This window comes from Chroicocephalus ridibundus, chromosome 5 (assembly GCF_963924245.1).
Source record: "Chroicocephalus ridibundus chromosome 5, bChrRid1.1, whole genome shotgun sequence".
Lineage (NCBI taxonomy): Eukaryota > Metazoa > Chordata > Aves > Charadriiformes > Laridae > Chroicocephalus > Chroicocephalus ridibundus.
In genome coordinates, this window is record NC_086288.1 from 29042178 (window position 1) to 29065426 (window position 23249).

At 41.3% G+C, this 23249-nt stretch overlaps 1 protein-coding gene across 1 annotated transcript in view; it reads left to right on the plus strand.

Annotated features, from left to right (window-relative positions):
- The first annotated feature begins 583 nt into the window (after nucleotides 1-583).
- EMCN (endomucin) overlaps nucleotides 584-23249 on the plus strand; it is a 57358-nt gene continuing 34692 nt past the window's right edge. The window contains exons 1-4 of the mRNA XM_063336086.1: nucleotides 584-799; nucleotides 18362-18421; nucleotides 21037-21138; nucleotides 21555-21668. Of these exons, the coding sequence (XP_063192156.1) occupies nucleotides 739-799; nucleotides 18362-18421; nucleotides 21037-21138; nucleotides 21555-21668 (337 nt within the window). The 5' untranslated portion in view covers nucleotides 584-738. The remainder of the gene's footprint in view (nucleotides 800-18361; nucleotides 18422-21036; nucleotides 21139-21554; nucleotides 21669-23249) is intronic.

The following is a 23249-nucleotide window of genomic DNA, read 5'->3' on the forward strand; positions in this document are numbered from 1 at the left end:
CAAAACAAAACAAACAAGCCCAGTTTTCATTTAAAGAAAAAACCCACATCCTCCAGCTCTAACTCTGCAGAGCCCAGAGCTTCTCCGTGCTGGGACACCTTATGGGAGTCACTTCCTCACCCCGTGCTTGTGGCCCCTCACATCCTCTTGGTTGCAGGATGGTAGCTCTCTCAGGGAGGCACTCTCTCTGCCTTTAATGTAAAGCAGCTGTGATTTTCACCAAAGCCACTTTACACAACACAAAGCAGAGCCAGGTGAAGGCTCCTGTTGCTTGTTTTGCTCCTCTGTTCTTGGCTGCGTTATCCCCCACTACCTGGGCTCCCTCGCTGCTCATAAATGTTCCCTTTAAAAGTATCCCCAGCTACAGCATGTAAATTGGTGATATATAGTATATTCTAAAGAAAGATCTGCCTCTGTTCAAAAACCTTCCTGACCTCGTGGCCGAAGAAGAACAAAATAACGTATTAACAAAAACACAGTTCACTGCCAAAGAAAAGGAGTTCCTGTAAGGACTGAAACAATAAATCTCCTCCGTACTGAACTCCCAGAGGGAGTATGTTGTGTTTCCTCCTGTTCTTTATCAAAGTCCCCAAAATAAGCAGGAATGGGCAGTGACTAGGCACAGTCTCTACACACCTTTTTCCATGGAGTAATTAAGGCCTGCCTCAGAGTGAGAGAACACTCCCTGCCCAGCTGTGCAAGGGAGAGCTGGCAGCACCACCACCACCACCACCAAGCATGAAGCTCCTGGGGATTGCCTTCTTTTTCCTAACTGCACTCTGTGTTTGCGTTGTGGGAGGTAAGTTCTTTGGCTTTTTTGGATAGACTTGTCACATTTGTGGGGTGTTTTGTGAGCAAAAGCTTAGCTGTCAGTAGCTGGATGCTTTTTTTTTTTAGTGCAGTGATTGAAAGACTGTGTGTTGGAGGAGAAGAAGGTACTAACTGGTAGTTGAGTTATATGTGTTCTGTGAAAAACTTTCCTGCCATTGTATTTTTGTGACAGCTCTCTTTCTAGGTGTCATGAAGCTCCTCAATCTGAGAGGAGGTAAAAGCAGAGGTATATTTACAAAGTTTTTCCGTTCTGTTTTTCTTCTTTGAAATAAAGAATCTTTTGTACAGATGGCTTTAAGGGGGAATTGAAATGTCTGTCAGTTTTTGCAAATAATGCTCTTGCAAATCAAATCTATCCTGATGGATTTCCTTGGTGCTATGCCAGCAACAAGTTTGGCCAAGGGTACCTCTCGGAAATTATCTTAGTTTTGCCCTCAAAGATATAGGTGCTTACAGCATTTATCAAGTGTCAAATAATGAGGGATGCAATCCTAGGGGGGCAATATGAGTTACTGAGTGCAATATCTTTTAAAAGTGATTCTCAAATCAAACTTTGATTTTAATAAAACTTTGTGGTGTTCATATGGTCACTGAACTGCTGTTTTCATTATTCTTTAGCTTGAAAGATCATGCTTTTACAGTGAAATTAATTAGTAAAACCTGAAAGGGTGAGAGGGCTGTAACAAGGGCCAGAGCCTATCATCACCTTTGTAAAAAGATACATTTGAAGTCAAATCTGCTTTTTATCTGTACTTCCATTTGCTGGCCCGCTGCTGTGAACACTTATAACCAAAGCTTCCACAAATCCCCACAGATTGCCTGTAAGGAATTTTGTCAATCAGAAGTTAAAAAATTGATAATACTAGATTAACTGATCTAAAAAAAGTTAATCAACTTTTGCTCAGATTGTGTTAAAATCTAGAAATGTCTTTTGTGGTGTAGTTTATGCTATTGCTTGGGCTCGCTGCTGTTAGAAAAAAAAAATCAATAAAGGAGATTAAAAATAAGACTGTGCCACAGAAAGAACTGCTTTTAAAACTATGTTAAGTAAGTACAAGCCCCGAAAATCTGTGTTGAGGTACTATTTATTCTCTGTCTGCTACTTCTTGTAAAAATAGCCTTCCTGTCATTGTTAAACCTTTAATTTCACAACTTCTGAAAAGCAAAGTGGAGATGGATCAAAAGGAGCCTATTTAACACAACAGTCCATAAAGCTTATCAGAAAGCAACATGCAAAGGTGGGAGGAATTCTGTCAATTTCATACAATCCTTTCTTTAAAAAGGATTTTCCCTCCTCTGCGTGATATGAAGAGGGCAGAACTGATGACAGTGAATAAGCAAATTTCACATAGGATACATTTGCTCTGAACAATTTTGGTTCTGTAAAAGTATTTTTTTTTAAATGCTTTATTGCAAGGTAGACATAGTAATGAAACTCTGTTTGTAAATTCACATTAGAAAAGTAAGAATACGTGTGGGGAAATTGGAGCATGTCTCTACCTTGTGAAAGTAAAAGAACATAATCTGGTCAAGCTTCCGTCAGGGTAACCCGTGCATCACCTGTTAAGACAGAAGCAGTTTTATTGTCTGTTATATAAGGTTGAACCAAAGTCTTTGGATTTCCACTGTTTGCGATCACTAGAGTGTCCTGGATATCCGGGCTGTAACAGCAGGACCTTATAATCTGAAGAGGGGCATGGATGGTAAGGAGGCTGACGCCAGTCTCCCTCGTGCTCTGTCTCCCTTTTTTGAGCATTGGAGACAGCAGCAAGACATTTCTCCAGTTGCTTAGAAACACTTTTTGTATTTTAAAATTATGCTCAGTAAAATTTAGAGAAGGTCAAATCACACCCCGGCATTTTAATACTCCCTCCCACAGGTTTTGGGGTAGTTTATCTTCAAAACTTACCAAGACAAGTAATGTGTGGGCTTGCAGCCTCTTCACATAATACACACAAGCTGCTTGTCTTTGTATCTTTTGTAAATCAAGCAGAAGTGGACAAGGATGTTTCCATTGCGGTTAGTAAAGAACGTACCAATTCTCCTGTGGGGCTTCCAAATTTCATGCCTCGCCTTCAGCCTGTGTGCTGGCCGTGCTTTCTCATTAAATTTCTAATTCATCTTGGGATCTTGCATCCTCAGAAGTGCCTGATGTTTTGATGGCATCTACCTTCTGTCAGCAAATTACTAGAGGCTCAGTTATGTACGGATGTGGAGGCCGATAGCCTCCTGACAACTTGTCCATCCTCTCAAGGCTTTTCTCAAATCTTTGAGAGCTGAATAACATGCTTAAAGCAGGAGTTCCTTCATGCTCATCTCAAGGTGTTCAGTCCTTCTGGCACATTGCCCTTTATTCTTACCTGGTCCAAAACATATGTCGATGTTTTCTGGGTTGTTTCATAGCATTTCCAGCTTTAAACAACAGACAGTACTGGAAGTGGTCAAAGAATATATTACCAAAGGATAGTAATAAAATATAAATGCTCTTGAGTCTGTATTAAGATGTAATTACTTTTAAAATGTGTAAAGGTGAAGTTTAGTCCTCTAAATTATGAGATGAGAGGAACTGGTGTGTACTTATAATGTAAGTATTTAAAGGTTATGTCTTCCCATGCCTTGGCCTTGTAATACAACATGGCTATGGCTACACAGCATAGCAGATGTCCTCCACAAAGTGCTCGTGGCACACCACACCTTCCTTGTCACTCAGGCACCCAGGTCTCTTTCTTGCAGGAATGACAGCAGAGAAGAGTGGAGCTGTGCTCCTCTTAGCATCAGTCTGGATGCATTCAGGTTATCCACTCAAGTGAGGGAGCTGGAACTTACTGTCTTGTGTTGTAGTGGTACAGCGGGTGGGTTTATTAACATCTGATTAGTGACCCCTGTTGACAACTAGCAGTACCTTTCTCCAAGGGTGCTCTTGTCAAAATTAACAGTACTACAAAAAAACCAAGGGCGCTTTTTCATTTCAGAAAGGTCGGAGCAAATCTTGGCATTGAGAGCCTGGCCCAAAGGCCACTAAAGCAATTTGGAGCGGTTCCATTACACTGTGGATCAACCCTAAGTGACGTGCTTCCCAAACCCCTTCCCCATTAAAGGGATGCTGTGGAGTCTGGGACATCACCCCAACCCTACAACAGAGTAGATTAATCCCGGCTCCCAGGCTGATAGCTTGAGAAAAGTTCCACTAAAACAGGGCTCCTGTAGCGATTACATACATTTGAATTCTGCTCTTGTCTCTGTTAACTACGGGAGATAGTCTTTTCCTTTTCCATCTTCTCTGCTCTCAGCTCACAAGCCTTCAAGTCTTTTAAAAAATTCATTTTTCAAATTAAATACTAACTAAACTGTTTGAAGCAGTTAAAGCTTTTGAGGATGGTCTCCCCTCACGCTGGGTTATTATTCATGGCTGTGCTCTGGGAGAGAGCAGCAAGGCACAGACTGTCAGCTCTGAAAATTTGAGAAATGTGAATAGGCTTTAGATAACCAGCTGCTTTTTCACACCTTTAGCTTGCTTGAACACAAACTTTGAATGTCTTGAGAGTTTGCCTGTTGGGGGAAAAAAAAATGCGTTTTGGGTGTTTCCACTGTTCCTAGCAGTTTGCAAGACTAGCTTACTCAAAAATCAAATTGTACTGCTGGAGCTTACTAGAGCCTTTAATTGAGTTTTTGTTTCTGTACAGATTTTTTCGTTCACTCTATCGTTTTTTTTTTTTTTCCTTTTTTTTTCCCCTTGATGCTACCTTCCTTTCATTCATTGGATCTTTCTCATCTAGGGCCAATTTTGCCTAGTGGATTTTAAAGGTGTATTTATCACTGGGCAGAAGAAGATTGCTTGTTCTAGCCCTAAACCTAAATGCAAGTTTACAGCATTTACTGAGGATAGAAGCAGATGGCTTGATACCTGCTTGATAAGGAGATTATGATTTGCAGCCAAAATAAATAGAAACTGAATTTGAAGGGCAAGTTGCCTGCAGCATTCATCTCCAAACCTGAGAATACATAATGCCATACAACGTGCCCAACAAATGGTTGTCTTTTCCGAAAATTTACCAGAATGTTTTCTCTTTTATTTAGCTGTCTCTTTTATCTGGATTAAAACGTAGAGTTCATATTAATCTTTAGTCCTTTATAAATTAGGAAAACATCTGCTGAGGCATATGTTTTGGTGTGGTTTTGTGGGGTTTTTTTTCTAAATAGGAAAGGACCTCTAATTTGGTCTCCAATTGTTTACGCATCTGAGTCCTGTGTGGAAAACCTGCAAAAATAGGAATTAAAAATAATCTTTAAGAAACTCTTAACCTAGGGAAAGGAGTGTTTTTAACTGGTGCCATTTGGTAGCCAGGTTAATGTAACAGTCTAAAGATGAGCAAGGCCCCACAGTAAAATTACAAGGGAAAGACATCCTTATTACTTGCGCTCTTCACGAAGGGACAGGGGGTGGGGTGTCTGTTTGTATTGTTTGCTGAGACAACTCAAGGAAGACCCTTTGATGGTTTTCTTTTGCAATTCTGTAAACAGACAATGTTGGATTTGTGTGTGTAGCAGCTGTTATTTCCAAATACAAGTCAACAATTAAAGACCTGGCTCCCCTAGAAGACAAACATTTACTTTTGGTTTCAGCTAGCACTCTAAAAATAGGTGTCTCGGATTTAAACAGAAGAATCGAGACCCTGAGTCACACCATGTCCTGCCATGCAAGCCACTGTTATTGTCCCAGCACCTGAGCTATCAGGTAGTGATACAGGTTGATAGGCATTCATCTTGTGAAAGTGGATCCTTGGGTACCCTAACAGCAGCACACTGTATCAGCCAGACCTACCTGAAGTAGGAAAAGTGTTTTGACACAATTTAATATGATGCTATCTCTATGCTGTGCCTTCTGAAACTACCTTCCCATGTGAGAAAGCTGTGCTCTGATGATTACTTGCTGATATAATGGCTCTAAGGGAAAAAAAATCAGTAGGTGTGATCTGCTGGGGTATTGTCCCCTGTCAGGAAAGGTAGAAAGGGGGTAAGAAGCCCTCTGATGCCATCCACGCATGTAATAGAGGCTGGTCTGGAGAGGTCCAAATTAATTTCAAATAATTTCACTCTGACGGTGGTGAGACACTGGAACAGGTTGCCCAGGGAAGCTGTGGCTGCCCCATCCCTGGAAGTGTTCAAGGCCAGGTTGGATGAGGCTTTGAGCAGCCTGGTCTAGTGGGAGGTGTCCCTGCCCATGGCAGGGGGGTTGGAACTAGATGATCTTTAAGGTCCCTTCCAACCCGAACCATTCTATGATTCTATGATTTTTCTTCTCAGCAGCCAGCCTAGACAGTGGCCCCTTTCAGACCAGACTAACTAGCTAGTACTCCAAAAATTATGTTTCAAACTAGTAACAGGGCAAGGATTTTCTGACTGCTTTTATGTGGAAAGTGGATCCTTGCTTGACTTTGGTACAGGTGAAAATCCTAGCTGATTTACCAATAGAATATTTTTACAACAATTTTTAATCTCTCTTTTCCAATGGCACTAACATGCCCCTGGGTGTTAGCTGCATGTTGTAGATAGCAACGTATCTCAGGTTGCTGAAACCACAGAGCAAGTGGCACATAGTTTTGCATCACATTTATCTGCTGTAACCTTTCTGCCTTGTCTTATCACTCTAATGAAATTATGCGTTTTGCCAGGATGGGAGCACTACACCAGCCTTGCTGTCTGAAGAATTCTACAAGATATGTAATCGTTCTAAAAAGTGCATTCAGTTTGTCTTAATGTCATGATTTCTCAATGTGGTACTTGGTTTGAGGAGTGTCAGTGTAATCAAAACTTTAGGGTTAAATCAGTTAAATCCCTGATTATATTAATGAGATGCTTATGCTTCCTGAAGATTTCTTCTTTCATAATCTTTAGCAGGAGATTAGTATTATATTTGGGCTTGACAGGTTTGGCTATTGATGCAACAACTGATCAGAATGGCAAAAGCTTTGGATTTTAGTTAGTCTGAGGAAAACAGTGCCAGGAGATTAATTTACCATGCCTGGCCAAGGATTCACGTTATTTTCCTCTGTAAAATACCTTATTTGTTGGGGCATTATTCCGTTGCCTGATAATTATTTGAAGTGATCGGAGTCCCATATATTCCTTCATTTTTACTAGTTTCCCACTTTCCATGTTCAACCTTGAGTCTAGGCTTTTATTTGAAATACAGTGTTGATAACCTTCTAAATGTTAATACCTGTGGTGCTATCTATCCCAGTGTATGGACAGTCTGAAATCATCTTTCTTTGACAGATGAATTATCCCTCCTTGTCTCAGCATGGGTTATATATCATGACGATATAGATAATGTAAATATCAGTGTTTGCAAACTCATTCAATGGCTATGGAAGCAAAAATATCACCAAATGCTGTTAGGTGAAATGGTGAAAAGGTTGAGTTTTGGTCTGGCAAGAAATGAGCAATTCAAATGTTTTCACCTCCAAATTCCCTGTGTCACATCCAGGGTGTGGATGGTGATGCGTGACTAATGCTTCCACTGCCATTTAAAGTCCCCAAAAGCCAAACTTTGGGCTTTTTTTTTTTTTCCCCACAGGAATTACAACTCTCTGAAACTCCTACTAAGTTCTCCTAACCTCATTTCCCGTTGACTCCTATGAATGGTCGTAAAGGTCAAAGTCTGTGGCACAGTGAAAGAAATGTTTGGGGCCAGCATGGAATTCAATTGTAGTTACTCATTTCTTCACAGGACTGTTAAAATCTCTTTCTGAAAACTAATGAATTATTTGAATTATGGAGCTTTCTGGACATCCTATGGAATTTAAAGTCTGCTTTGCCACAAAACATACATATCCTGGAAATTATAGCCAGCACCAGAAGTTGGCTGCCCAGAAAGGCTATTACAGTAGAGCAGCTTCAGGTTATCTTTAGGAAGGCTCTTTCTTACAAGAGTAGTTTATTAATATATTTGCTGTGGTTCAGAAGGCAGCAAATGTATTTACCAAACTGTTGGGCTTCACTTGCAACAACTCGCTAGAGTAGTTTCTAATGTGTAACAAGAGGAAGAACTCACTAAAGATGTATGCCAAATAACCCAGACCCCGAGATGTGCTGATGATGGCAAGGGAAGGACACAGCGCAGGTGTGAGAGGCAAAATATCTCCCAGTGCAGGACTGTTTTTTGGTTCTTTGCGCATTTTATCCCGTCCAGTTCAAATGGCTTCTGAGGAATCCATTATTTCCCTTTTCAAGCGATTCCCTGTGGTAATGGCGTCATGTGGCTAGCGCGTCTCAATGCTGTCGAATTTAGGTGAACTAGTGCACAATTTATCTTACTATGCTTTCTTGTAGTGCACTCACTGCTTCCTCCCTAATTGCATTCACCTTGCATTTCCGAGAACTGGCAAAAATTGGAAAATGAGGATTGGTCATTTATGGACGAAATGTTCAAGGGAGAAGAAGAGCAGAAGGGTTTGGGTAGGAATGGAACAATTCATTCACAATAGTTGTAATTGTCACAGGGAATAAAATCCCACTAATTGCCAATAAAAATACAAGTGAAGTCTATAGCTGTTCACCAACATGAGATGATCAGCTCCTAGCTCACCATGCACTGACTGAGACCCAGGGTTTGGACAAGCCTGAGCATTTTGAGTATGGTCCACATTTTGCTCCACTAGGAAGCTGGTTATTGGCACGGATGTTCTTTGATAGTGTAGGTCCTCAGTGCTAACCCACTGCTTCAACTGCTCTTCTCTCTTCAACTGTTTTTTTAATTCCTACTTCGGAACATAAAGCATGTGAGAAAAGCATTTCAGTCTCGCATCTGAGCTTAGCAGTTGCATCAGATTGGCAGAAATGCGAAGTAACATGAGTATTCAATCAACTTTGCAAGATACTCTCAGACAAGGAGGTCTTCATCAGCTATACGTGCCAATTACAGAAATCAGATATTTTCAAAGTATATCCTTCATCCTTGCATATAACCTAACTCCAGTGAGACTGTACTCCAGTTTGGGCTTGCAAAGCTCATTTTGGGCTTTCCCTTTGGGATATTCTGTACCATTTAACCTTTGTTCTAGGCAATGTGGAAAAGATGAAGAAGGACTCAATTGAGCATGGAATTGCATTAATTATAGAAGCAGTTCACAGTGTTTCCACAGAAATTTTCTGATGGGGACAGGTTTTTGATGCTCCAGAGGCTTTCAGAGCTTTGTCAGGAACAGAGTGGCATGGGCGGGTGTGGCTGAAATGGGTGTCTAGGCTGATCCAGGATGTGCTAAAAATAAATAGATCATAGCAGACACTGAAGTGACCCTTTCCTGAATTATACAATTAGTCATGTTGCTGCAGATGCATTTGGATCACAAACATAGAGCAGAACTATGATTTTACTAACTGGTGCAGCACGTTGCAAAGAAGAACTACTGATTGACCTGGGCTCAGCTTCCCCTCTGGCTGTTTCATATCTGCCCTACCCAAACACACTCTTTCCTGGGAAATCAAAAATAGGCTTGCAAATAGCATGGTAAGGAAAAAGCATTGTAAGCACTACCCGGAGAAGGACATAGTTTTCTCTCTGCTTTCTGGGTGGGGGTGACTTACACCAACGCTCCTGTTCTTTCCTGTTGCAGGGGAAGGGGTTCTCCTTTCTTGTTATACTCAGCAATGCACAATATGTAAAAAGCTCTTTCTATACAAAATTGCACCCATTAAAGACATTTTCAAATTGATTTAGCATGACTAACGCAATGGGGGGGTGGCAGTTTAGTTTTCATACTATAAAATAACCCTTAGTAACTCCTACCTTTTATCTTACACGTGGACAGACAAATATATCACCATCAAAGAGTGACAATCTGGTGGTTTAAATAGCTTTAAAGGGTTTAATTAAAACCTATTAAATAGATTTAACAGGTTTAAATAAAGAGAAGCACAGAGCTTGTATCCTTTGACCGAGGCAGGCTGCAGTGCTGATGAGCATGCTGAGCACATTTATTATTTTATGGAGTGAAAACAACGTGGTCATCCTGCTATAGTACACGGTAATAAAGATATCCACCAAGCTTCACATAAGAGCAGAAAGTACACTGAGAAAATTTGTGATTAAAAGCCCATGATAGGGAGTTTACATTTCTTCTGAGTCAATAAAAGAAACCATGAAACTTGCTGGTAAGTGCTCAGATTTCTTAAGTGCACGTGTGCAGAGAGGCAAAGCATGCCGTGCTTGGTTTGTTTCTAATGCTCAATAAAACATGGGGGCACTCGTCCAACCCCTTCTCAGTACTGTTTCCATTGAGGGGGAGCCCTTAACAACCTACAGCCATGTTAGCTGAGGCTGGTCCTCGGCAGCTGCTTTTTCAGTATGTCTCTGCGTGGCGGCTCCCAGTGCAGAAGCTGTTTGCTGGGTGCTCTGAGCAGGCTTTGTGGAAACAGCGCTGTTTGCTTGGGGAATTAGTAGTTCGCAGCAGCTGTCTGCTAGTGCTTGGTGTTGGGTCATGCTACCCACACGCCTGGGCAAGCAGGAGGAGCACTGGGGCAGTGCTGGCACCAAAGCTCCGTTTCCTGCCTTCTCCCTGTTCCCTGATGGAGAAATTGCAGCAGCTCCCTCCCTTTCCTTCCTCTCCTCAGCTCTTGCAGATGGGTGCCTCCAGCTCAAGTTCCCTCTGCAGAGCCCAAGTCCCACATTGCCCCAGTTGCTGCTGTCTCTTCCCAGGCTATGCAGGAGCAGCCCTGTCCTGTCTCCCTTTCCAGCTATGGGGCTTTGCATTTATGCTCTCCCTCCCCTAACATCTTCCTCTCTCTCCTGTTTTCAGGTGCTTTTGCTTTCTGCAGGTAGGGTGCTGTGCCGTTCTGGCCCAGGAGCTTCTCCTTCCTGCCTCGGTGTCTTTCCCTGTGCTCCCGCCCATGTTTTTTCCCACTCTTTTGTAGCAAGTAATCTCTGTCCTGTGAGACCAGCCTGCTAACCAGGACCAGGAGCTACAGTGGAGAAGTAGGAAGTTGAACTTAAATGTAACACCTCAACATGTAGGATTTGTATAGTACATTTTCAGTTTGCCGATGAAGAGAGGCGTGACTGAAAGGAAGGTAACAGCTTGGCAAAGGGGAGCTGGTTTCCCCCCTCCCCAGGCAGCGGGAGTTACAGGCTTCCAGCTGGTTGGCATCAGTGGCAAAGAACACAGTCTCTCTCCCTGCCTTAGGGTTTTTAGCATTGCCTGTAGTATCTGACTACATCTCACAGGGGTTCACCTTAAACATGACTGGTGTGACTTTGTTCAGGGTCCATGTAGTCCTTCCAGTTGCTGTTGCAAGATATTCACACAGAGAAAATCCTAAGGAGAAAAAATGGCTTGTGTTGCAGAAGGCTGTGCTAGGAAGTGCAAAAGCATTGTGAGACCAGGCTGTAAAAACAGTTTTTAATTCTGATTTGTGATGATATTGCAGTGGCGGTGATCCTGCATGTGACTCTTGTTAGGGACGCAGCTTTCCTTATACCAAGTGCTATCACAGTGCGAATAGTTGTGTGCAGGTATTATTACAAACACATCTGAGTGTATATGTGAGGCATGACGTGCTTTGTGTACTGCTTTAGCATACTGAAGAAATATGAAGACACGAAGGTTGTGTATTTTTCTTTGAGTTTGCTTCAAATTCACAAAGTTTGCAAATGGCTTTGTTTAATTTAACATCCTTTACCACACGCTGTTATCAGCTCCAGCCATTCACTGGATTACATCAGAACCTTCGTTTCCCCTTAAAATCTAGCTGATATGACTATAGAGGAAAGATTTAAAGTTTGAGTCCTTAAGGATTAAATGTACTAGAAAGACTATTACTTCTATCAAATTAATTCTTTTAGAATACAATATCTGCAGGTTTTTAATATTTTGTTGTTTTGTTTTTTTTTTTTTAATTCTTGAATGTTAAACTCATAGGTTTTGTATTTGTGATCTTAGAGGTTTTGAATAGGAAGAAAGGATGGTTTTGAGCAACGCTGTTAAAATTGCACTTCAGGCTCTTCTAACAATACATCCCAAATGGAAGTTTTTGCAATCTGGAAGCATGTATGCTTCCTCTAAGATTTTTTGCAGCACTTGCTGGTTTTCTAAATAATTTGCGTAGTATGGGTTAGTCATTTTTAGCCAACCAGCGACTAACCTATGACCACAATTCAACACTGTTGTTTGATTTTGGGGAAGTTTGATGTCACGATTTCAGTCTGAACGTAATACTCCAGATGAAAGTACTACGGGGACAACTGTTCTTAAGATTTCTCAGAACACTGTAGAAACACCCCTCTGCTCTTAGGAACATGCCTGCCTTGAGCCTGGCAGATTTCCTGGCAATGCATTTCTCTTGGTATTAGGTAGCTCTTACTTGTGCAATTAGTATGTGAAGAAAAAAAGCTGTATCTAGTGGACATAAAATGAACTGCAGAAATGCAGAGGGAGGACTGAAATAACAACAGTTATCTAAAATTATTCCCATTCCTTGTTTTTCCTACATTACAGCTTTCTGCAGTATTTTCAGAGGGTTGATTCTGCACTGAACACATGCTCCAGACAAAGCAAAATATTGAGAAAGCTGAGATCGGTTGCAAATGCAAACGGTGCAGCTTGTATCCATATTATTATTATGGAAGACCCAAATAAAAAAACCTGAAGATGCAGTTGAGATCTTTACCTGCAAATCTCTCTGTTTCTTGCATAACTCCATTAATGCTAGAGTGTGGTGCCATTCTGCATTGCAGTTTGTAGTCCCTAGAAAATAAGAACATACTGTTATTCCTCTTTTATCAATTGGAAAATGGGACACAGGGAGTGTCTATGTGGCAAAATACATAGAAATACCTAGGATGATCTGAAGGAAGGAGATTAAGTTCCAGAAGCTCCATCTAAACTAATTAAACTGCATTGTCCTACATAGACATGCTGGTGAGGATGGAGTAATCTCTACTCCACAGTCGTAGCCATTTATCTTCTTTGTGATGATATATCCAGGAGAGCTGTAAACTGGCAAGCTCACGAACTATTTATGGTAGCCCAGCGCTGCAGCACAGATGCCACAGGCATGGATGTGCAGGAAGTTGGATAGGAGAACTTGCCAGCGCTGTATCGTTACAAACCAGCCATAAGCACTGGTGGCATTTACTTTAAAGCTACTTTATATGTGTCTTGGCAAAATATTATCCTGAAGCTGTGCAGGAAACTGGACCTGGGTTTCCCAGCCACTGCTTACAGCACTCTGCCTTCCTCCCTCTCAGCTGGAAATGCAGCCTGGGCCTCGGCAAAACATTAGTGAGGAGGAAAGCTAAAACGCACCTAAACGCTAAACCTCATCGGGTAGAAGGCCCATGTAGAAGGCTTATCTCTACATCAGGAATTAAACCTTAAGTTTGATCCCTAAATTAATGTATTCAGGTGCACTTGAGTTCTGTTTGGAGGGCTTGAGTAGGGTTTGAGCAGTGTCCAAAACTTGTTTTTGCTCTCCGCACATGGGAGCGGTGTTTGTGCAGTGACTGGTTGACGGGAGATGAACTACTCATCTAGGCAAATTTTTTTTCTTTGGAGGATGCCAGACCCTTTACACAAAAATGCATTATAAGAGAATAAAGAAATTTATCTCAAAGTTTAGGGTAGAACATCATGAGCCAGGAAAGAAAGATAGGTGAGGAGTAAAAACAGAAATAAGAGAATGGCGAGAACTACACCGGGCCTGGGGAAAGGTCAGATAAGAGAATGAAGAGATGAAGCAGCAATAAATGAAAATGAAAGAGAAAACATAATAGACAACAGAGCTCCAAGGTAAGAGTAAACAGGTTGTGTACGTTGTCAGGCAGCAGCTATTTTTTGGGAACTCTGAGAATATCACTACCAGCTTTTCTCACAAGGACAGCTATAACTTTCTCCAGAAAGCACAAAATGTCACATGAAGCATACAGTCTTCCCACAGATACTGCTGGAGCAGCTGTTACAGGAGGCTTTATTATGGTCATGGGGGTTGGCAGAATTATCATTTGCTTCCTGGAAAAAGATCACTATTTATTTCTGATGGTGTGGAAAGACAGAAAGCAAGAAAGCAACTTTGACTTCTCCATGACTTGTATATAATTCCAAAGGCCCAGGGTCACACAAACAAACATAATATACAATAAAAAACCTTAACAATGCCATCTGTAGATTCTGCTTTATAGCTTTGAAGCAGGATATTAACACGTACAGGTTTCCTCAAGACACCTCTTTGGTAATTGCTCCCAGCTACAACCTTTTGGGTATTGGTCTGGTTTTTGAGTGGGAATATCTGACATCTTCATCAAGAAAATTGTTAAAACACTAGCTTCTGGCTATTACGCCATCAGCTTGACGCAGGCATTGAAAAACCTGCAAAGTTTCTAGTCCAGATTTCCCTCGTCCATTACCTCTAGTTTCACCTTCAGCAGATGTAATGAGAAGTTTATTCCTTTGTCTTTGTTGCAGCTCGTCACCTACTTGAGCGCTGTTACCATGCCTTCTGTTAATCTTTCCCTCTCTGGGCTAAACAAACGCAACTTTTGCAATCCTTCTTGAGAGGTCATTTTTTTCTAGACTCCTGATGATTTTTATGGTTCTCCATTGAGCCCCACTCCAGGCATCCACAACCTTCTCAACACCCTTCTGAAGCTGGACCAATTACTTCAGCTGTGGCCTCATTTGAATGGAGGGATTTTAATATGAACATATGCTCCTGTCTACCTAGTGTAAGGTCAAGTGAAAAAATGTCAAACAGGCCATTTCACTCAGTGTTTCTGTAGTGATAGTGACTTTTCCATAAAAATGATTTATTTTCAAAGCCAGATATTGATGACAAGACAGCATTTAAATTCAGTAATTCATGTAATGAATACAATCAATCTATATTTTGAACAATCTATTAATCTTCAAAAATGTTTTTGTTTTGACTTTTTGGCATTCACTTTTGTATGAGCCGTTTCATGTGGTGTTTTAAAACTTAGTGGTTTGTGCCCTGTAGTATCCTGTAATGTATACACAGAACTACTGATGTAGTGTCATGCAGTCATTTCTGCTTTTTTTCTGTCTTGATTATAGCAGTGACAGGCACTTAATTAACACAAGGTCAAAACCCGCTTATCTTAGTCTTCCCAGTGTAAAGGTAAAAATAATGAGTGAGACAGAGGGAAGAAATGATGAGAGCTCCAAGCTCAGACCTTGGAGACTGAAGCCTACATCAAAAGCTGCCGTTTGAGGACAGCTGTGGCTGTTGGTCAGCCCTGGTTAAATTCAGGGACTCCTTCTGAATTTTAAAAAAGAAAGTTCAGTGTTTCAGTTCGTTCATTTCAGGTTCATGTCTGAAGACCAGTTACAAATGATTTGACTGTTGCTTTAATTTTAGAACAAATGTATAATTTAAATCCAAGCCAGAAAGGACAACAAAGGGAAATTCTGTGAACCTGAAAGGAAAAAAAAAAAACAACCAAAACCCACCAGTTTTCTGTTTTTTCATTTTGGCCTTGTGGCCATCGGTCAAATGTTTTTCGAGCTCTTAATTCCTTCTTATTTTTCCCTGCCGCCCTTATTGTCTTAACTGTCTCTGGGCCTTCCTGCCCTTCCCTTCTCATCTTCTTCCTGTCCTGTTATCTTTCTCCCAGTTGTGATTTTTTCTCGCCTTGTTGTCTACTTTTAGACACTTGGTTTTTTTTCTTTTTGGATCTTACCACAACCACCATCATCCCTTGCTTCAGCTCTGTGTCACATCTGAGCACGTTTTAGCTCTGCGAGTGTTCTCCAGGCACAAGAGTGCTACATCACAGGTCACCTATGCTCTTTTGGCTGAGTTTATTGCCAGGGAGCACAGCAAATGGGAGAGGTTTGTGTGTGGGAGCAGTTGCCAAGTAGGTTTTGGCTACTTCCACGTCAGAGTACATCAAGGTGCTCTCATATCAAAGGGGTCATTTCATCTGAATTTGCTGAAAACCATGCAATTATAACTTAATTCATTGTCGGTCATCTGAGGCTGCCACCAACCTGACATGACCAGAAAAATTAATCTTTCTGTGTCTCTCTTTGTCTAGCAACAGTTTCTAATGTGCCATAGTTCCTTTTTCAATCATTTTTGATCTCTTGCTTTTATCCCCCATAGGATTCTCCTTAGTCACAACTTAACATTGCAAGTAAGAGCATAATAAGCCACAAGTTCTATCGCTTCTTTTAATCAACCAACTCCCCCTGAAATCCTGGCTAGTTTTAAGCATTTTTGCATGTTGCTTTCAACTTGTTTTTCAAGTATACTTAATTATCCACCATTTTAAGAAAACAATTAATTCATAAAACTCCACTTTATTCTACTCTGCTAATCAAATTTACCTTAGTTTATCTCTAGCCTGTGATAAAATCAGCAAATTGTGAATCATAACAAAACTGTGACTTAAATCCTCAATTTTTTAGTTTTGAGGAAATCTCGGCCTATCAACATGGTTATTAAATGGAACGTCTTTAAAGGATGAATGATCTAAGTATTGCGGTGGGCTTTAAGCAAAGCCATGTTGAGTTAAAGGAAGAGTTAGGGAATGAGCTAATTGGCCAGCTAGTGCATTCAGCTGGTATTACAGACACCGTAGTTACTGAGAGATGTTCTAACAAACCATATGAAATGTAGGCACTGTTGGAAAAACATTCTGTTTTAGTGCTGTGGCCTTGTGGCGTGAGGATTTACAGGAGCTTTGTCAGCAGCTCGTAATGAGAATGAAAAGATGGAAAAATGCTCGTTGTTTAGGGAAACAAGATTGCTTTTTGGTCTATTTGGATGGAATTTATTTTCAAAGTATTTCAAGTGTGGGTTATGAAGCATTATTCTAACTGGGTAACTAAACGTCAGGAAAAACAGTATTCTAAATGCACTGGGCAAAGGGCTGCGCATAGCCTGGCTGTGTTCATGTGTCCTGGGCAGTAGGGCTGGGGCAGCAGCAGGCCCATAGGGAACTGATTTAACTGGATATGGGATATACCTGTATGAAGCTGGGCCAGCACGTGCTGTGAGGAGGCATTGCAAAGGCAGCAGTGTACCTAGAAGCGATGCCCAAGAGAGTGGCGCTCACTGGGAAGGGGCAACAACCCAGCTGAGGCCCATTAGAAGTGCACAGGTGCCAAGAGGGCCAATAACACCTTACACTGCTTGAAGAGTAGTTGTAAGGGCTCATGATTAGGCCTTAATATGTGCCTGCAGATCTCCTGCAATTGTATTATGTTTGGTTTTTTTTTTTCCAGGTTAGATCTGTGACTCTGGCAGGCCTTGGGTAGTGCTTGTGAAATGTTAATCAGCACACAGCATGCTGAGCAAAGGGAACAAAGCTGACTGTTCTGCCCTGTAGCCAAAAAAAGAGAGAATGCCAGCAGATATTACCATGAATGGAGTCACACAGGAATAGTGACATGCTGTCCTGACTCAGTTTTGTAATGTCTATATTACAGCATGCTAATGCAGCGTGACAGGATGTCATGCTCCAAACCTGAAAGCACTGGGGGATTAGTCCATGCCATTTTGCTCTCCCATCCGGTCACAGAGCTGATCTCTTCCTCCCCGAATGTACCCATCCTTGCCTCACAGTGGAGTAAAATGGTTGTGAAATGCCACTGTTTCTGACTCAGTGTAGTTTTCCATCCTCTTCATCACCCCCTTAACTTTTTTTAGTAGAAAAATATGGACACTCAAGAAATAAGACTGAAAATTTTATTTTAAGCCAAAACTCTAGTTGAGTTATACTGTTACTAATTTTCAGCACAGCCAAGAAGATACAGAAATTATTTTGCTTTTGGTTTTGTGGGGTTGGTTGGGGTTTTTTTTTGGCTGGTTTGTTTGTTTTGTAATGTTGGAGACTTTCACCTAATAACTTGATCTAGGATTTTTAATACTGGCATCATATACTGCAGTAAACTCCCAACAGCTGGAGCACTGCCTCGAGGGCAGTGAGGAAACTCAGTCATTACTCTATTTAGTGCTTCCCAAGCTATGGTCTGTGAATTCTCCTTTTCCCCTCAGATACAGGGATCAGGGTGATGCCAAAAACCCCTCCTGAAGTGCTTGCACACACTAGGGAGCTAGTACAATTTTATTCCTCCAGGGCAAGAGAATGGGTGCTTACTCCTGCAGCCAAGTACTTTAGTTAATCCTCCACCCTGAAGACCCAGCACAACTGTGGTTGTACTCAAGGAGAGAAGCAGCTAGCAAAAAAACCTTTAATTGCTCCAGGTTTTTTTCCAAACTAGTCTTAGAGACTTAGAGACTGTTTTCGTGTTGGAAAACAACCCACAGACCAAGGGGGGAGGCCATAGCAGATGGTCCCCATTACAGCAGTGAGGGCAAGGCTAAGAGATTTAGGATACAGCTTGAAAAGGTTCCTAGCAGAGTTGTATGATTTAGTTGCTTCTGCTAATAGGTTTCTGAACTTGATTTTTCCAGGAAGGTCGTTGCTGCTCTATAACTTATATGCCTATGTAGTGCTAAATAGATCTGGAAGGCAGCTGAAGTAATATGATTCTCTCTGTGTTTATTTCAGAAGATGGTATTACAAACAGTACCGTCAGTACAACCGTTCCTGCATCAAAATCAAAATCTGGTAAGAGTTCATATTCACTGTTATCTGCTCTTCTGAAGCTCCCATTGCCTTTTTAGCTTTCAGCTTTTGCAAGTTCTGGGAGAAAATAGGTGAATTATTTCATGTCAGGTGATTGTAGAGCAATGTATTTCCCTGAGCCTCTTATAAAAGTCTGTTGAGAAGAAAGGATTGAGGGATCTTAGTAAGGAGAAGGTTAATTTGAGCAGGCTGGATTTTTTTTTCATGTGAAAAAGGCTGAAATCCTTGTGAGTTCCTGTGCTCTCAAGGAGCAGTTCAAGTGGGATCAGATATTAAAATATTGGCTAAGACATAGTTCAAGAGGTCATCAGATTGAGAATAATTTGGGAAACAGCATCAGTTAAGGGATCGGGCAGCAGGGAGTATCTGATTTGGTGGGTGTAGAGGGACAGAAGAGGACACGGACTTTCACAGTAATGTTGGGCCTCAGTTAATAGGAAAGAACACATGTGCATAAAGCTGTCATTTGCAAAAATGCTATTGGTAACTTCTTGAAATTATTGATGTCAAGATTCACTTTTGGGGGTAGGGGGATAGCACCAGGGCCTTCAGTTTCAAAAGCTGCATTCTCTTTCTCTTTTGTTTGTGATTGCTTTTACTAGATCAAACATAATGTCCTAAAACTATGAAGACTTAACACAGAAAGTATCTGCTTCATATGGTAAAAGTCTGTGTTTCTGGTTTACATCTCCAACTGACACATTCAGTTCTCTTTATTTTGTATCTTTGTAGTTATGAAAAATCAGTATTGACCATATTTCATTCATGTGAGTTGAATATCAACTCCTCTTTTAGTTTTAATATTGAAGACTGTTGCATTTAATAAGTGATGACAGAAGAAAACTTGGACACAGGATTATATTTTTTTTGATAACTAGAGATATTAATGAGTCTGTTTTGGAGCTGAAAGCACTGAAATGATAATGATGTATACACTTGAAATGCTAGTAATGGAGGTAAATAAGACACAGCTAGGTGAAGTATGCATGTATTATGTTTACTACAGCAGAAGGATTAGTCCCTTTTAAATTGTGTTGCAGTTCTTTTATGTTTCAAAACCCCTGATGTTCATGTTTGGTTCAAAGACATTTAATAAAGGCTCAACACCTCACAGTGAATGACCTCTTCAGATGTTTCACTGAATTTCTCTTGCAGCTTTTTGTTGCAGAAGGGAAAGCAGTATTGTTCTTTACGCCTATGTGAAAAGCATCAGAAGCCCACTATGAGATTAAAGCACTTTGTGGGTGTGGAGCACACTCCTATCAGTGTCCATTCTTTGAGGCACTGCTATTCCAGGTGAAAAGCCAGCAACCTGAGAGCAGAGGAAGAAAGTATAAGCTATATTTTAAAAGTTCTGGTGTGAACATTGCATTTAGAAGTACTCAAGTCACATGAAGGAAAATGACATGTCATGTCATGATTTGTTCCTATTCTGTCATGTTTCCCATCCATGAAAAGTGCTAGAAGAGGTAGTAGGACACATGTTAGGTTGTTGTCAGGGATTGAAATGAGCCTCTGTAGTTGACAGTAGCACTTTCAGTTTGTATTGGATTACAGAATTGAAAACTGGGCTCTTAAAATGATTACTTATGGTTTTTTCTATCCCAGATCTGTTGGCAGCAATTTGGCCAGTCTGTTCCCTTGAGCATGTGCTGGAGGCACATGGGACCTGCAGTATGCTATCGCAGCACAGCAAGATACAATGATTTAAACCTTGCTATTGCCTTAGTGATGTTTGGGCAACTCTGCTCCTCTCTTTCTATATGAGCAGCAGCTGGAAGTGATCCCTGCTGACCAAGGGAGCTCCTTCCCCTCCCCTCAGTCTTCAAATCTCATCCCTCTGGAGCAGAGAACTACCAGGAGCCACCTTACAAAGGGCACCAAGTTGACCCTGGGGAATAGCACTTATTCGTCTCATCCAAGATGTCCTAAGCTTTGCTGCACACCTCGGAGGAAGGCCTGCCAGGTGCTGACCCAGAAATCTGGGTGCAGAGGAAGAGGGTCTGGGAAAGCTAGCCAGAGAAGATGACTCAACTGGGGCTCGAGGTGGTCAGCAGAGAGAAGAGAAAAAAATTGCACAAAGGCTACTAGAGTCTCTTCCCCTTCAGTTCTTTACCTGTAATATATAAGCTGTGTTCCTGTGTGTCACTTGCGCTTCTTTCTGGGGAGTTTACATCCCTTCTCCTATGAAACAGGTATGCAGCAAAGTGCTAGTCAGCAGTCCAGTCTGACAGCAGAGTAGATCCATCCATCCACACCAGGCTCCTTTCCCCTCACCTATTCCATTGGCAGTCTTGCCAGGCACCTCTGGATAACTCCCAAAGAGCATACACCTCTCCCTTGGGGGACAGCTTGAAGATACAGCTGCTAACTTTCAGTGGGCAACTTGTAGATTGTCCACAGGCCAACCCTTCCCTCTGATACCAAACATAAGCACTTGGAATCCTCTTTAAAAAAGTGTGGGTAATAAAGATCTGTAAGGGCCAGACTTTAAACAGAAATTCACTGTCTTTGAGAGAGAAGGCAGCTAAAGGTATGGGATGTTTATTTAGGCATGATAAAATAAATCAATACAGATGTGAATGCCTTTCTTGCAGTAACGGAAGCTGTGAACGCACTAACTTCACAAGCAACAACATTGCAGGCATCAGTGCTGACAACAACTGCAACCAGAGCTCCAAATGAATCCATCACAAGCAGTAAGTGACAGTTTCTTTGAGCTAATCATTGATGCTGTTCCAGTGGTTGTTCAGGAAATTAAGCAGGAGTGCCTCTTGGCTTGGGAATTTGTTTTACAGATAGAAAACACTTTGGAATCTTGAAGGTGTGTGCAGGAGCTTCCTCCTGGTCAGACTCAAGGCAGCTCCAAGCCAGGCCTTGTAACTGCATTCTCAGAGGCTCACTGTCAGTGGGGTGACCTGACCCACCTATGAGACAGGGAGTGGCTTTCTCTGCAGCAAAGGGAGCCCTCTCCCTGTTGGCCTTCAATTTAATTGAAGTATTCTTCTGATAATTTAAAACTAGGCTGCAAGCAAGGCAACAGGTGTGTTTTGTGTGTGTGCATATGTGTGTCTACAAAATTGAGGAAATAATTTGAATGTTGTTCCTTTATTAGACTCCACGTCTTCTTCACCTAGAACTACGCAACAAATCACACAAGGTACAACAACACAACCACCAGTAAAAGTGACCACTACAGCAGCAGACAAAAGTGTCAGCACAACAAACGGTAAGCGATAATTTCATTGAGAGATTTCTGATTTATTGTATTTATTCTGTAAAACAGCGTGGAACAATAAAGAGAGGTCAAAAAGAGTACTTTGGGTTAGGGACTTGGAGGTTTGGTGAAGCAGGGCTACTCATCCTACCATATTAAATACCTTTAATGAATCTTGCCCTAGAATCTTACACAAAGAATATTATTCTTTTAATTTGTAGTGGAGGTGATCTGAAGCCATTACACAGGATTTGAATCTCCCTGTAATTGGGAGAGATGTATTTGGAAGGGTTTTCATTTTTTATTTTCTTCTGTGTTTGGGTTTTTTTTAATAAGTATTTAATCAAAAATAAATGATTCTTGGTGATCAGAGTGGTGTCAGAACAGTCCCCCTTTGGTTTTTATTTTATATATGTTACAATGCTGTAGTTAATTATGTTCTATATTATTATGAGTCACAGTACCGAAAGCAGAGAGGTGGTACTAATTACCCTGCATCAATCTTAGGAGATACTTTTGTTCTCCATAAATCTTCAGAATAATGTGTGTTGGCCCAGTGCCTCAGATTGGAGTCTAGAAAAAGACAATTTTAAAAAAAATTCTATGTATCCACCAAGTAGTTGTATTAATTAAAAGTAGAATAACATCCAAAAGGAACTCAGTAAACTTAAGATGAAATTCAGTCTCCCTTTTTTGTCTATGAACTGCACTGTAAATGTTTGCTCAAGTCCTTTGCTGAACTGGAGCTTTGAAATACTCCATTTTTTATACTTAATTGATTCAAAAAATTAAAAATAAATACTCCAGATATTTAACTCAGCAGTCAGTGGTACACCAGTGTTCTCCGAGTTGATATTTAGAGCGTACTGAACTGTGACAAATGATTAGAACTTGACTTCTCTTCCCTTGGTTTCCTTGCCTAAAAAGGGACTCCTATGAAACGGTCTGCATGCTTTCTCTGTGCAAATTCTATTTTAAAGCTACCCCTCACGGACCTGAGCCTGCTAAGCTGCCTGGAGAGCAATTACCCTTTCACTTAGTGGTTACATCTTCTACTGATGCAGCTTTCCCGCTGTGCTTGGTGTAGGGAGTATTCTGATTGTCAGCCCAAAGTCTTTTGTGTTTTGGCTTGGCTTTTAAATGCCAGTATCGGTGAGTCACAGAATACAGTCTGGCCAATGCACAAGCTGCTGAAGTGATACTGAAGGCCACAAAGAATCTTTTAAAGCTTGCATTTCTGACCCTGTGGGCCTGTCCAAAGTGCACGACATGGTGCGTCACATCATGGATATGATTCCTAGTCCTTTTGGTTTGGCGAAGGCTCCTGGCTTGCGGGTACCGGAGCAGCACAGGCACCTAAAACTAAACACTGGTGACAGGTAGAGCTCCCAGCAGGGACAGGAAAGCTAACAAGGAAAGGCATACCTGCCAGTGTAGCCTAGCTTTGGACACTGCTCCGCACTGATGCCCCAGAAAACTAAAACTAGTGCTGGACGTATGATCGTGCTGGAGGTACGATGGACCTGAGCGTGACGTTTTCACCAATGTGCCTTCATTCTGTTCCTCTTGTGTTCTCTTCCCACCAGCTAGAGT